At 44.0% G+C, this 13246-nt stretch overlaps 1 protein-coding gene across 13 annotated transcripts in view; it reads left to right on the top strand.

Moving 5' to 3' along the window:
- The window catches only part of LOC142391928 (uncharacterized), a 100450-nt gene that overhangs the window by 24245 nt on the left and 62959 nt on the right, over positions 1 to 13246 (top strand). For 12 of the 13 annotated variants that reach the window (XM_075478113.1, XM_075478111.1, XM_075478120.1 and 9 more), the window contains 3 exons: positions 9781 to 9858; positions 10916 to 10948; positions 11176 to 11196. In XM_075478113.1, the coding sequence (XP_075334228.1) occupies positions 9781 to 9858; positions 10916 to 10948; positions 11176 to 11196 (132 nt within the window). The remainder of the gene's footprint in view (positions 1 to 9780; positions 9859 to 10915; positions 10949 to 11175; positions 11197 to 13246) is intronic. The other variant, XM_075478108.1, reaches the window with a different exon arrangement.

The following is a 13246-nucleotide window of genomic DNA, read 5'->3' as shown; positions in this document are numbered from 1 at the left end:
AAAGGTTAGGGTTAAGGTTAGGGTTGGGATTAGTTATGATTGAGTTTAGGGTAAAGGTTAGGGTTGGGTTTAGGGTTTGGGTTAGGGGTTTAGGGTTAGGGTTGGGGTTAGGCTCAATGGCCCCCTCCTACGTGATGTCTCAGTTCGGACTCCTGTTCAATCACCATGGAGTTTGGTATAGGTGCCAAGGGAGGTGCACTGTCGCTCAGGACCCGACTGATGGTTGCTGCGTGTGCTGGAATGGTCTTGGAGTAACTCAGGAGGCCGTGGGAAACTCTGTGCATTTCTGGGTTTATGTTAAAAAATGGGTGTGTTAGACACAAGGTCCGTATCAGTGTGTGTCATGTGTTGTGGGGAGAGAGGAAGGAGGGGAAGGAAAAAAAAGGGGGGGGGGGGTGTTAAAGTAGAGTGAAGAGGAAATAATGGATTTTTTTAAGTATTAATTTATTCAGGATTATTTATTGAGATTTCATTTTTCAGGATGTGGTTGATACTCGGACTTATGTTTAGGCCTATAGTCCCATGATTCAGTTAGGGTTGGGGTTAGGGTTAGAGTTAATGAGAGGGGATTATGAATTTATTATGAATCGGGATTATGAATTTATTAAAAACTATTAATTTTTTAATTGAACTTTGATTTTTTCAAATCTGGTTCGAACTCGGACTTATGTTTAGGCATATAGTCCTGTGATCCAGCATGGGTTAGGGTTAAGGTTAGGGTTAATGAGATGGGATTATGGTTTTATTATGAGTTGGGATTATGAATTTATTAAAAAAATAATTTTTTTATTGCAATTTGAATTTTACAAAACTGGCTCATACTCGGACTTATGTTTAGGCATATAGTCCTATGATCCAGTATGGGTTAGGGTTAGGGTTAATGGGAAGGGATTATGAATTTATTATGAGTTGGGATTATGAATTTATTAAACGTATTAATTTTTTCATTGAATTTTGATCTACCCAAGTGTGGTTAGGGTTAGGGTTGGGGTTAGGGTTAATGGGAGGGGATTATGAATTTATTAGGAGTTGGGATTATGAATTTATTAAAGATAATAATTATCATTAATCGAACTTAGATTTTTCCACATCTGGCTCATACTCGGACTTATGTTTAGGCATATAGTCCTGTGATCCAGCAGGGTTAGGGTTAAGGTTAGGGTTAATGAGATGGGATTATGGTTTTATTATGAGTTGGGATTATGAATTTATTAAAAAAATAATTTTTTTATTGCAATTTGATTTTTATAAAACTGGCTCATACTCGGACTTATGTTTAGGCATATAGTCCTATGATCCAGTATGGGTTAGGGTTAGGGTTAATGGGAAGGGATTATGAATTTATTATGAGTTGGGATTATGAATTTATTAAACGTATTAATTTTTTCATTTAATTTTGATCTACCCAAGTGTGGTTAGGGTTAGGGTTAGGGTTGGGGTTAGGGTTAATGGGAGGGGATTATGAATTTATTAAGAGTTGGGATTATGAATTTATTAAAGATAATAATTATCATTAATCAAATTTAGATTTTTCCACATCTGGCTCATACTCGGACTTATGTTTAGGCATATAGTCCTGTGATCCAGCAGGGTTAGGGTTAATGGGAGGGGATTTATGAATTTATTATGAGTTGGGATTATGAATTTATTAAAAATAATAATTTTTGATTGAAATTGGATTTTTCCAAGTTTGGATCATACTCGGACTTATGTTTAGGCATATAGTCCTATGATCCAGTAGGGGTTAGGGTTAGGGTTAGGGTTAATGAGAGGGGATTATGAATTTATTAAAAATATTAATTTTTAAATTGAATTTTGATGTTCCCAAATGTGGTTAGGGTTAGGGTTAGGGTTGGGGTTAGGGTTAATGAGAGGGGGTTATGAATTTGTTATGAGTTGGGATTATGAATTTATTAAAAATAATTTTTAATTGACATTTGATTTTTCAAGTCTGGTTCATACTCGACTTGTGTTTAGGCCTATAGTCATATGATCCAGTAGGGTTAGGGTTAGGGTTAATGAGAGGGGATTATGAATCTATTATGAGTTGGGATTATGAATTTATTAAAATTATTAATTTTTAATTGAATTTTGATTTTCCCAAATGTGGTTAGGGTTAGGGTTAGGGTTAATGGGAGGGGATTATGAACTTATTATGAGTTGGGATTATGAATTTATTAAAAATAATAATTTTTTTAGTTTGAGATTTAGTTTTTTCTAAATATGGCTCATACTCGGACTTATGTTTAGGCATATAGCCCTGTGGTCCAGCATGGGTTAGGGTTAATGGGAGGGGATTATGAATTTATTATGAGTTGGGATTTATGAATTTATTAAAATTAATATTTTAATTTTGAAAATTGATTTTTCCAAATATGGCTCAAATTCGGACTTATGTTTAGGCATATAGTTCTGTGGTCCAGCATGGGTTAGGGTTCGGGTTAGGGTTAATGAGAGGGTATTATGAATTTATTATGAGTTGGGATTTATGAATTTGAAGGTCGCCTCTTTACGTAATTTCGAGTTTTAAGTGTCAAATCTGGTGTTCAATCCGTCTGGGAATTTGCATTGTAGCCGGTAGATCCAGATGCGTTCTTGTTTTTTTCTGGTTTCCTGTGACCATTGGGGGTTGTGTTGTATTGGTTTGGCCCTCAGGTTCTCCAGTTTGTGTTGTTGGAAATGTTGGACCAATGGTGTGTCTGCTTTTCTGTTCTTTTGGATGTTGTGTTTGTGAGCATGCAACCGTGTTGTTAGGGAATGTCCTGTTTCCCCTATGTAATGTTTTTTACATTTGTTACACCAGATTAAGTAGATGATGTTTTTGGTGTTGTTTGTGATGTTAGGTTGCATGGGCCATCTTTTGTTACTTTTGGTGTTTCGAATGGTGGTTTCTCCTATTTGGTGGTTATTTTGTGTTTTTTTGCGTTCGGAAGTGAATTTTGATCTGACCAGTAGGTCCTGTAGGCTTGGGTTTCTTTTAAAGGCTGATATGACTTTTAGCTTTTGGAGTGGTGGGTGGGTTTGTTGTTGTCTTTTGAAGTTGTTTTTGAGTTCCTGGTGAACCTTTAGTGTGTGTTCGGAGAAAAAAACGGTTAGTGGGATTGTTTGTTGGGGTTGTTCGGGCTCTGTTTGCTCAGGGGTCCTGTCGTTTGATTTTTTGTGGTTTCTTTTAATTTTTCTGAGTGCTTGTCGGGAGTACCCTCTGTGTTTAAGGGCTTTGAAGAGTGTGTTTGTGGCCTCCTCTCTGTCTGATTCGCGAGAGCAGACTCGTGAGTATCGTAATAGTTGTGATTTTATGATACCCGAGAAGGTATGTTTAGGGTGGAAACTGTTTCGGTGTAGCAATGCATGTGTGTCTGTGGGTTTCACATAGAGTTTGTGGTCCAGTTTCCCTGTTAAGTGGAATTCGGGCCCTTTGAAGGTAGTAGTGTCAAGGAAGTCGATTTGTTTTTGGCTGGTGGCTGGTTTGATTCTGATGGATGGGTGGTGTTGATTAAGTGTGTTTATAAAGCTTTCGAAATCGGTTGGCGAGTGATTCCAGATGCCCCAAATGTCATCCAGGTACCGATAGTAGGCTAATGGGAGTTTGTCACGTTTGAGGAAGGCGTCTTTTTCCCATTTGGCCATATAGATGTTAGCATAAGCTGGTGAGAATCTTTTTCCCATGGCTGTCCCTTTAACCTGGATGTACCATTTCTCGTCAAAATAGAAATCATTACATTCTAAGTTGATTTTGAGGAGTTCTAGGATTTGCGTGTCTGGTCGGAGTGGGTCGGGGTTGGTTTGTAGGCATTCGGAGATGGCTTGTAGGCCTTTTTCTGTTTCTATATTGGTGTAGAGGCTTTCTACGTCTGCCGTGAAAAGCATGCAATTTGGTTCGAGTTTAAGGGCCGTGATTTTCTGTAGAAAATCTTGTGTGTCCTTGATATAACTGTCATGACGGTTGGCCAGTGGGTTTAGATGGTAGTCCAGAAATAGTGCCGAGCCGTAGGATTCGCTGCTGTAGTCCGAGACTATGGGGCGGCCTGCGGGGATTTTGTTTGGAACTGTCCATTTTTCGGGTTCTTTATGAATTTTAGGTAGGAGATAGAAGTATCGGTCTGTGTGGTTGTTCGCCTTGTAGGAATTGAACCTGTGCTCTGTTTAGGAATTTGCGTTTGTAAAGGTTTTCCAAAATGTTTTGGATTCTCTTGGCTGTCTGTGGGTAGATTGGTTCCGCCAGGGGGCGGTAGTATTCTGCGTCATTTAACTGGCGTAGGGCCTCGTGTTTGTAATCCAGTTTGTCCATAATGACCACACTGGATCCCTTGTCGGCTGGTTTTATTATTATTGAGTGGTTGTTGCGGAGGTCTTTAAGAGCTTTTTCCTCTTCCTTGTTTAAGTTATCTGATTCTGGTTGTTTCTGGATTCTGTTTATTGTTTGTCTATCCTGTTCAATTAGTTCCATCACTGGGGGTTGTAGGTCCGCTGGGGGCGGTTCCCAGGTGGAGGGCATTTTGAATGGTGGGGGTTTTGAGTTCTGTGGTTTGTTGTGAAAGAAGGTGGCTAATTTGAGTTTGCGGTGATATTGTTGGACGTGCATTTTGCATGATTCCCGTACGTTTTTGATTTTGGTTACCGTCGGGACAAAGGATAGGCCTTTTGCCAATAAATTAGTGTCGTTAGTGGATAAATTAAGTGTGGATAGGTTAATTACTGCCTTATCCAGCGGGTTGGGGGTTGGGGGAGAAAATTCATTTGAGGGTATTAGTTTAAATGTTCCCTCCAGAGGTTCCACATAAATAGATGTTTGCATATGGGAATGTGTTTTGTGCCGTATATATTAGTCGTGAGATTAGTTTTTTGAGCGTGGTATGGTCATTGTAATCTTTATTGTTTACTCCAAATGATAGGATCACTCGTTGAGTTGTATCTGAAACTGGTGTTTTGTTCCGGAGGATGTGGATGGCGTGAGTCAGGTTCCCTCCTGGGAAGCTGTCTATTTGGACCTGGTTGTTTTTGATTACAGGTAGTCTTTTTAAGTTTGAATCGCCGAAGATAATGAATGGTTTTTCTGGTTCTAGAAACCAGTTTTGCATTTTATTGCCAAAACGATCGTGGACATTGAGGCTTGTTTTTGGTAAGATGGTTGTTTGGATTATGCGTCGTGGTTCCGTTTGTTTTAGGGCGGTTTTTGTTTTTTTGTTGTCTGGTTCTGTTTCAATTACTGTTTCCGGAGGTATTGTTCGTTTGTGTGCTGTGTGTGATAGAGTTTTGAGGCTCTTTGAGTGTGTAAGTGGTTGTTTGTGTGCCGTGTGCAATGGTAAGCTTAAGCCTCCTTGTGTGTCAGTTGTAGCGTTGGGCACGTTATTAATTAATGTTTATCTCGATAATTAGGGGCACCACCTCTTGTTTTGTTTTAACTTATTTAAGTTACAGTCCAAAGAGGAAAACTGTTAATACAATAAAATGGGTAGTCTCACTGATTCGTAAATTCTGTTTGAAGTGACAACCGGCTTAATAAACTGTCCGTGACGCGCTTGAATGGATTACTTACAAACATTTATTCAACATTGCACAGGTATATAGGTGTATTAACAATTGATAAAGAGACAGAAATTAGAATTATTGGTAATATTCAGAAGGGCATACGAAGGGAAGGAAGAAGCAGTTCACTAACAGGGTTAACTATCAAAATGTGGCTAAATCTGGTTCGTAACACGGATATTGTGCCAACTATCTTCTGCCGGCGGATGCCTGCTCATTCGTCGCTTTCAGAGGAAGTATTCATCATATCCACGGCTTCAAAAGATCTCAGATTCGGCACCTTACTTTGTCGTCGAGTAGCGTAAGAGATCACGTGGTTCTTTTCTTCTGATGAGCGTCGATGTCGAAGGCTGTGTTTCCGTGGTAACCAGCGGGATGACGTCGAATCGACTTCTTCTTTATTCTTCCTCCTTGGATGGAAAGTGGCGGCTTGGGCCGGGCTGTATGAGTTAGCACACACTCGCGTGTATCGGACCAGACTTTTATATAAAAGAAAAGGGAAGTCTAAAAAATGGGAATTAATAGTTACGGAGTAAAACAGAGAGAGGACAAGGGAGTTGCGGGGTGAAGACAAGAGAGTTAAGAGAAGAGTGGAAGAGCGGAAGAGCGGAAGAGCAGAGGGGACAAAGGGAGTGGTCAAGGCTTGGAGGGCCACCGGGAGGTCCCAGAGTTGCAGATTTGAAGAGTAAGAGAGTAAGAGCGTAAGAGAGCAAGATTACAAGAGTGTAAGAGCGTAAGAGCACAAGATTACAAGAGTGTCCTGCGCGCCTCTGCTTTTAAGCTTGAGGTCACATGTCAGCTTTCGTCCAATCAGCGTTCAGCTGGCTTTTGACCCAAAGGAAAAAGGGGGGTTGACCAAGCTGAACTCATGAGACAAAAGGGGATAATTCCTGCTTCTTCCTTATACCGTATTTAACTCATTTGGCATTGATTTTAGACAACATAATGTTCCTAACAGACAATAATGTTGCATGCGAGCAGGCATAAACACAAATATGAGCATGGAACAGTTATCAGCATACAATACTTCGTATTATCATGATAGAAATGGTATGACAACTTTTGGTTACTGTTAACTAGAATAATCTGCAGCTCTTTGAGTAATACCTGTGGAATTAAACACTATTAGGTTATGCATTGCACATAATGAGAACATTAAACATCCATAGTTGAAATTGTCCATGGTCATTAGGCTGACATAGTGAAAAGTGTCCGTCATCTGTGTCCTTTGGGTGGCGCTGTGGCTCCACGGGAGAAATTCTATTAAATCCAGTATTCCATAACTTGGTAAATACTTCATGTAAAAGAATGGCGAATGTTTCAAAATGATCTGTAGATTTATGCAGTTCCGATTTTAACAGTTTTATTCCAGGAAACGTGAGGATTATGGTTGATTCTTATTCTTCTAAAAGTAGAGAGTTGAACATTCCTTGGCTGGTACCAGGCAGGAGGTGAGCTTACATCTGCTTCCCTTATCAGGAGGTGTCCTGCATAATTTATTATTCGTAGCTGGTTTGGGGGAGCGAAGACTCAAAACAAAGGACCCCATTTGGCTGGATTCACATCTGGCTCCGTTATCTCCTTTGAGCTAATCCGTTAAAAGGATCGTAAAAAGGGGATGTTTCTTGATGTCAAGAAAGGTTGGATCTTTATGTAAACACTCTCGTCCTCTCTTCCCTGAGAGCACGCTACACAGTTCTGTCTATTGTCTTTTCCTGTTGTGGTGTAGTGTCTGTTCCCTGATTCTGTTTTTTGGTGATATGTGGTTGGGTGGATTTTGGATAATTTTTAGGTTCTGTTCGGTTTTGGTTTATTGTTTTTACCGGTCTCTCCAGGAGTGTTGTTTGTTTGTGTGCCGTGTGCAATGGAGTTTTGAGGCTCCCTGAGTATCTTTGTGGGTGGTTATGTGTTGTGTGTAATGGCAGGCTGGAGCCCCCTTGATCATCAGTTCTCTCTGTCATCTTTCCCTGCTGTGTTGTATTGTCTTTTCCCTGCTTCTGTGTTTCTGTGATATGTGGTTCGGAGAGTTTGGTTTTTGGTTTTGTTCGGTGTTGTTCGATCCTTTTTCTTGCTTTAGCAATGGTCGCTTGTTTCGGTTTGAATTGAGCCTGTGCTCTGGCTGTGGCTAGGTTAAGTAGCCAATAGAATTGTTTTTTTGGAATTTTTTCTATTTCGTTTAGTGTTTTTTCGAGTTCTTCTTCCTCTTTTTCATTTGGGTCATCCCCTTGTAAATGTACATGGAGGATGTATGCTAACAGGACTTGTGTCCACGCGGTTGCGTTGTTCGGGTTCATTTTAACTGGTTGTTAAAACGTCGGTTCGTGCGGTTTGCGGCTTGTCCCTGTCTTATTTTATGTTGCTATTTATTGGTCCTGTGTTTATGATTCGTAGCGCTGTTAGTATGGAGATATCAGGGATATTTCCAGGCTATCAGGTAGCTAAACTAGTTTTCCTAACAGAATTTCAGGGGTAACTCGTCAGCGGTGAACCAAAAAGGATTATAGAACGTTTCAGCTGTTTTATCACCGTACGTTCTACCTAATTGGAAGCCCCCCAGGTGATCAAGTCTGGAGGTTAACCCTGTGTCCAATCTTGAGGTGATTAGGTGATAGAAAGTTTATCTTGTAGCTTGCCCTGTGTTCGGTTTTAGTTTGAAGTGATTACTTTTCTTATAGCGTGTTGGCACCGGTGTGCCTCGGTTTGTGAACTAAGGGTTACCTTTGTTCAACACGACGGTGAAAACGGAGGGAAAAGGCGTTTTTCAAATGGTGATACGGTTCCTAGAGGGCTGAGGAGTCCTTTTATTACTAAAGTCGACGGGAAGGTTAGAATGCAGTGGTCAAACGCAGTAGGTTATTTAGTTTGGAGTTAAGGTCCAATAACCTTGTTTATTAGAGTGTAATCGGTGGTGTTTTTTTATTCCCCCAGGGGGATTTTTTCAAACGACAAGGCGAGGTGTTTTTTTCAAAAAAGAAATTCGTGAGGTAAATTCGTCCAGAGATTGTTTTAAATGGAAAATTGTACAATCTAGGTCCCGTTGCATCCACGGACTGGCTTCTAACTAAGCCAGCGGACGTATCCCTGTAAAAGTGGCAATTTGATAGCCTGGAAAACCAGCGCCAACTGCTGGACGGCAAAATGTTTTGCCTGCGGTTGGGTCTGGCCTCGAACCACTTTTCATTTTGAAAATACTGCCCTGAATCTGGCAGATGGCAACTAAACCAATCACAACGCAGAGATGTGTTTTGAATCAACGCGGGCGGGGCAGAGGGTTCTGGTGCGGGGTTTTGAGGGAGTGACGACAGAGCAGTGCGACGTTGGGCAGTGGAAGCGAACATAGACAGCGAAAGCACAACAAGAAAGATGGCGGCGGCAATGGAACAGCGCTCGTTTGATTCAGCCTTGGCATCAGTTTTGGAAGAGTCCCCTCCCACCAAAGCTTTCTGTCGCGCTTACTACGTCACAGTCAGTTGCGCTGATTGGTCAGAGCGTTGGCCTATAGGCACAGACACGGTTTGAAAGACAACGGGTTGTGCTCATCAACAATGTTCCGTTGTATCCATTGATCGGAGCCAGACTAAATTAGACATCCAATCCATTTAGGCTGGTTTATCAGGCTAGCAATTTGAAGGATTCCAATTGTTTTTTGTTTTGGGCTGAGGTTACTAAAGTAACCGCGTGTGTTTTGCAAAGTGTTCTGTGGTGTATTGGAGGCTAAGCCTTATAGAAGACTGGGTTGCAATTAAGACTGGAATATACTGGAACGCCTTAAGGCCCGAGGTAGCCTGGCATGTTTTAGATCATCTTGCTCTGCTCTGCCACATCTGTTTGCTCATGGCTCCAGCTCAGGCTCCAGCTCAGGCTCCAGCTCAGGCTCCAGCTCAGGCTCCAGCTCAGGCTCCAGCACAGGCTCCAGCTCAGGCTCCAGCACAGGCTCCAGCTCGGGCTCCAGCACAGGCTCCAGCTCAGACTCCAGCACAGGCTCCAGCTCAGGCTCCAGCTCAGGCTCCAGCTCAGGCTCCAGCTCAGGCTCCAGCTCATGCTCCAGCACAGGCTCCAGCTCGGGCTCCAGCTCAGGCTCCAGCTCGGGCTCCAGCTCGGGCTCCAGCTCGGGCTCCAGCTCGGGCTCAGGCTCCAGCTCATGCACTGATCCATGTTCCCTGTGTTCGAGTGTTGAGGGAGCATCTGTCTCTGTACATGCTATGGAATTAAACTATGGAATGTAAACTGCATTATGCTGGTGGTTTCTTCCAGGCGGGGGAAGCTTTGATGACTCGGACCTGTTTGACGTGAGTGGAGGTGATTACAAACCTGATGGAGGTCGTTCAGGAGGTAAGACATTTAGATTTGGCTTTGGATTCCTCTGAAGTGTCAGCTGCTTATTAAATGTTATCAAAGTGCCCCCCTCCCTCAGTAAATTAGCTACAGCTGATACTACCACCCTCTGAGTAGTGAAACCTAAGCAAGCTTCCAGTCGGAGTCATTGCTCCGCTATTGATGTGTGGGAATCACAAGTTGCTGCACAACTGCTGCTGGATCACATTAACCCAGAAACCATAGAACCCTCCCTGTGCCCACAGGTCTGCCACCCAAAGAATGATACGAGCGGCTGAAATGAGTTTCCTCCAGAGGGGGGCGGGGCTCAGCCTTAAAGATATGGGGAGGAGCTCCACCGTCTGGGGGGCGGGGCTCAGCCTTAGAAATAGGGGGAGGAGCTCCAGCGTCCAGAGGGAGCTGGGAGTAGAACCGCTGCTCCTCCACATAGAAAGGAGTCAGCTGAGGGGGTTCATCTGTTAGGATGCCTCCTGGTTAGGAGGCCCCGGGTCAGAACCAGAACTCACTGGAGGGATCATATATCCCATCTGACCTGGGAACACTTCAGGACCCCCAGGAGGAGCTGGAGAGGGGGAGAGGGGTACCTGCTGGTTCTGAGACCCGACCTCAGATAAGAGGAAGATGATGGATGGATTTCAGTCATTTCAATTCAATTTAATTCATTTTTATTTATATAGCGCCAAATACAACAAATGTCATCTCAAGGCACTTAGATTATAAAGTCCAATTCAAGCCAATTGGAATTCAATTAATTGTAATCATAATTATTCATAAAAGAATCCAATTCGTTCATATAGAGCCAATTCAAAAACAATTTCCTACCTAAGGAAACCAACAGATTGCACTGAAACTTTTTTATTTTTATTTATTTTTTAAATTTTTTTTTTAAATTTTTCAATGCACTTTAGAAATAGGATCCAAAAATAGGATTTGGTCTTGGACCAAACAAAGAGGGAGATGGAAAGCCACAGCCCTCCAGCTTTGGAGAAGTAGAAAGTAGAAAAGTGTCACATGGTGTCTAACTTGAGCATGTTCCTTCTCCTTTTGCCTGCAGGCCGTGCATCAGACCCTGGCCGGGATCCTGACGGTACGTCCTCTGGGGTTACTCACTTCTAACTTCCCCGTTAGACTCTGCTCTCTGCTCTCCTTTAGGCAGTAACGGGGGAATAAAAGCTGTTTTTAAAAGGTTAAAGGCTAATTGTTTGCTGAGCTAAGATGATGAGCCTGCGTGATGAATAGTTGTTGGAAGATGTTAGCAGTATGGGCTCTGATCATTAACATGAAGACTGACCTCCCCTGTGCCCCCCCCCCCAGGTCCCGTTGATCAGCCTCAAGGTGAGTCTCACAGCTTCTGCACTCTGACATGAGCTTCCTCTGACCAGGAACCCACAGAAGTGAACCCACAGGAGTGAAGTGGGAGTGCGTCGGGCCCTCCTTTCCTTCCTGACTCTCTGTTGGGATGTCCTGTCTCACAGCTTCTGCTGTGGGCTCACACCCAGCAGCTGGTGGTTTTCTTCCTCACGCTGGTGGTGGGCTACCGTGTGGTGGGCTACCGTGTGGTGGGCGTGTTTTGGTCCGGCTCGGTGTGTCATGGTGGTGTTGCTGCAGCCTGGTGTCATCGTGGGGAGGTGGAGCTGTGTTCTGCTCTGTGAAACGGCAGGAGGAGGTCTGATGGTGTGGCCGGGTTTACTGTAGCCAAGCTTCAGAGAGCTGCAGCCCTCTTCTGTCTGGTGCAGTGCTGGCTGTAGAGTTGTGATGGAAAGGATCCCTGGAAAGGTTCACTTTGATCATGGCAGCGTAAAAAGGCTTTCAGGCGTTGAGTGGATTTAATTAGCCTTCTGTTAGAGCATCCAGTGAGTCCACAGGGAAGCTGATGCTCTCTGACTTTAAAAGTCAAACCGATCCTCCCAGTTCAAGTGTCAGACTCAGGAGGTGGGGAAGGTTAGTCTGAGCCTTAGCTCGCTAGCTAGCTAAACCCTGAGCCTGTTAGCTCGCTCGCTAGCTAACCCTGAGCCTGAGGTTAGCTCGCATCTCTAACCCTGCCTGCTAGCACAGAAGTCCAAGTCTGGTTCCTCTGGCTAAAACCCTGCTACGATTGTGTGTCGTTGCAGATCCAGACCTTCTGTGGGGCCAGATCCTGAAGATGCTTAATGCTAACACTCCAGAGGAATTCCATGTGTGGATTTCCGACTTAAAGCAGATGTTAGCTCCTCTGTTAGAGAGGGCCATGGAGCTCCTGCAGGCCCTTCCTGAGCTGCTGCCCTGAGCTGCTGCCCTGAGCTGCTGCCCCCAGCTCTCAGACTGAACTCTGACCGCTCTGAGGGCTTATTTCGGTTCCTGTATTTTCTTTAGACTACGTGGTCCTTTTCTTTGTGTTCCTGTTCTTTATCCTCCACAGCCCCTCCCACCACAGGCACTGCAGTGTAGAATCTCAGCAAACTGCAGGCTCACCAATGAGCTGTGGATGGCAGTGAGAGCACACGCCCGGTTTCCGGGTGTGGTTGGACGCGCTCCACCCTGTGATGGCTCATAAATATGCTGTTTTGTGTGTGGATGGGATGCTGAACGTGTTTTTCTGTTTTTCTGAGTCATGCTGTCGTTGGGTTTCGGGTTCATGCAGATGTGTGTTGCATAGAGTCTTAAAGGGGCAGTTTGCTTTTTTATTAAACCTTTAAAGGGGAGCCGGAGCTCAGGTGTGAGCTGATCAGATAATAATGTTGCTTAAAGTTGGTCTGATGGGAGCAGAGCGTCCCACCCATCAGCTCAGTCAGCATTCTTTGCACCCTGCTGACAGAGTGCCACCTTTCCTTGGGTCCCAGGGTCTCCACTCTTAGGGTCAGATGCTGTTTTTCCCTCTGTTTGCTGTCTGGTGAGCAGCAGGATTCTCTGCAGTTGAACGTGTATGAACTGTGTCCTGAATAAAGGAAAGCTGTGGAATGGGCTCAGAGGAGAGCTGAGCTCTATTCCTGGCAGAGGAACAACAAACTGTTGATTCTTGCATTATTTCACCTGACATGACGTGATGCACATGGTTCAATCTGTCTGGGGCAGGGTCGGGGTGAGGGTTAGGGTTAGTGTCAGGGTTAGGGTCAGGGTTGGGGTTAGGGTTAGTGTCAGGGTTAGGGTTAGGGTTAGTGTCAGGGTTAGGGTCAGGGTTGGGGTTAGGGTTAGTGTCAGGGTTAGGGTCAGGGTTGGGGTTGGGGTCGGGGATAGGGTCAGGGTGAGGGTCAGGGTCGGGGTTAGGGTCAGGGTCAGTGTCAGGGTCGGGGTGAGGGTTAGGTGTTAGGGTTAAGCTCAGTAGCCCCCTCCTACGTAACTTTCCAGTTCTGTCTCCTGTACGGTCACCGGAGTTTGAGATAGGACTAGGGGAGGTGCACTGTCAACT

Source organism: Odontesthes bonariensis, chromosome 11, assembly GCF_027942865.1.
Source record: "Odontesthes bonariensis isolate fOdoBon6 chromosome 11, fOdoBon6.hap1, whole genome shotgun sequence".
NCBI lineage: Eukaryota > Metazoa > Chordata > Actinopteri > Atheriniformes > Atherinopsidae > Odontesthes > Odontesthes bonariensis.
The sequence above is the reverse complement of the archived record's forward strand: the minus strand, read 5'-3'. Positions and strand labels throughout refer to the sequence as shown.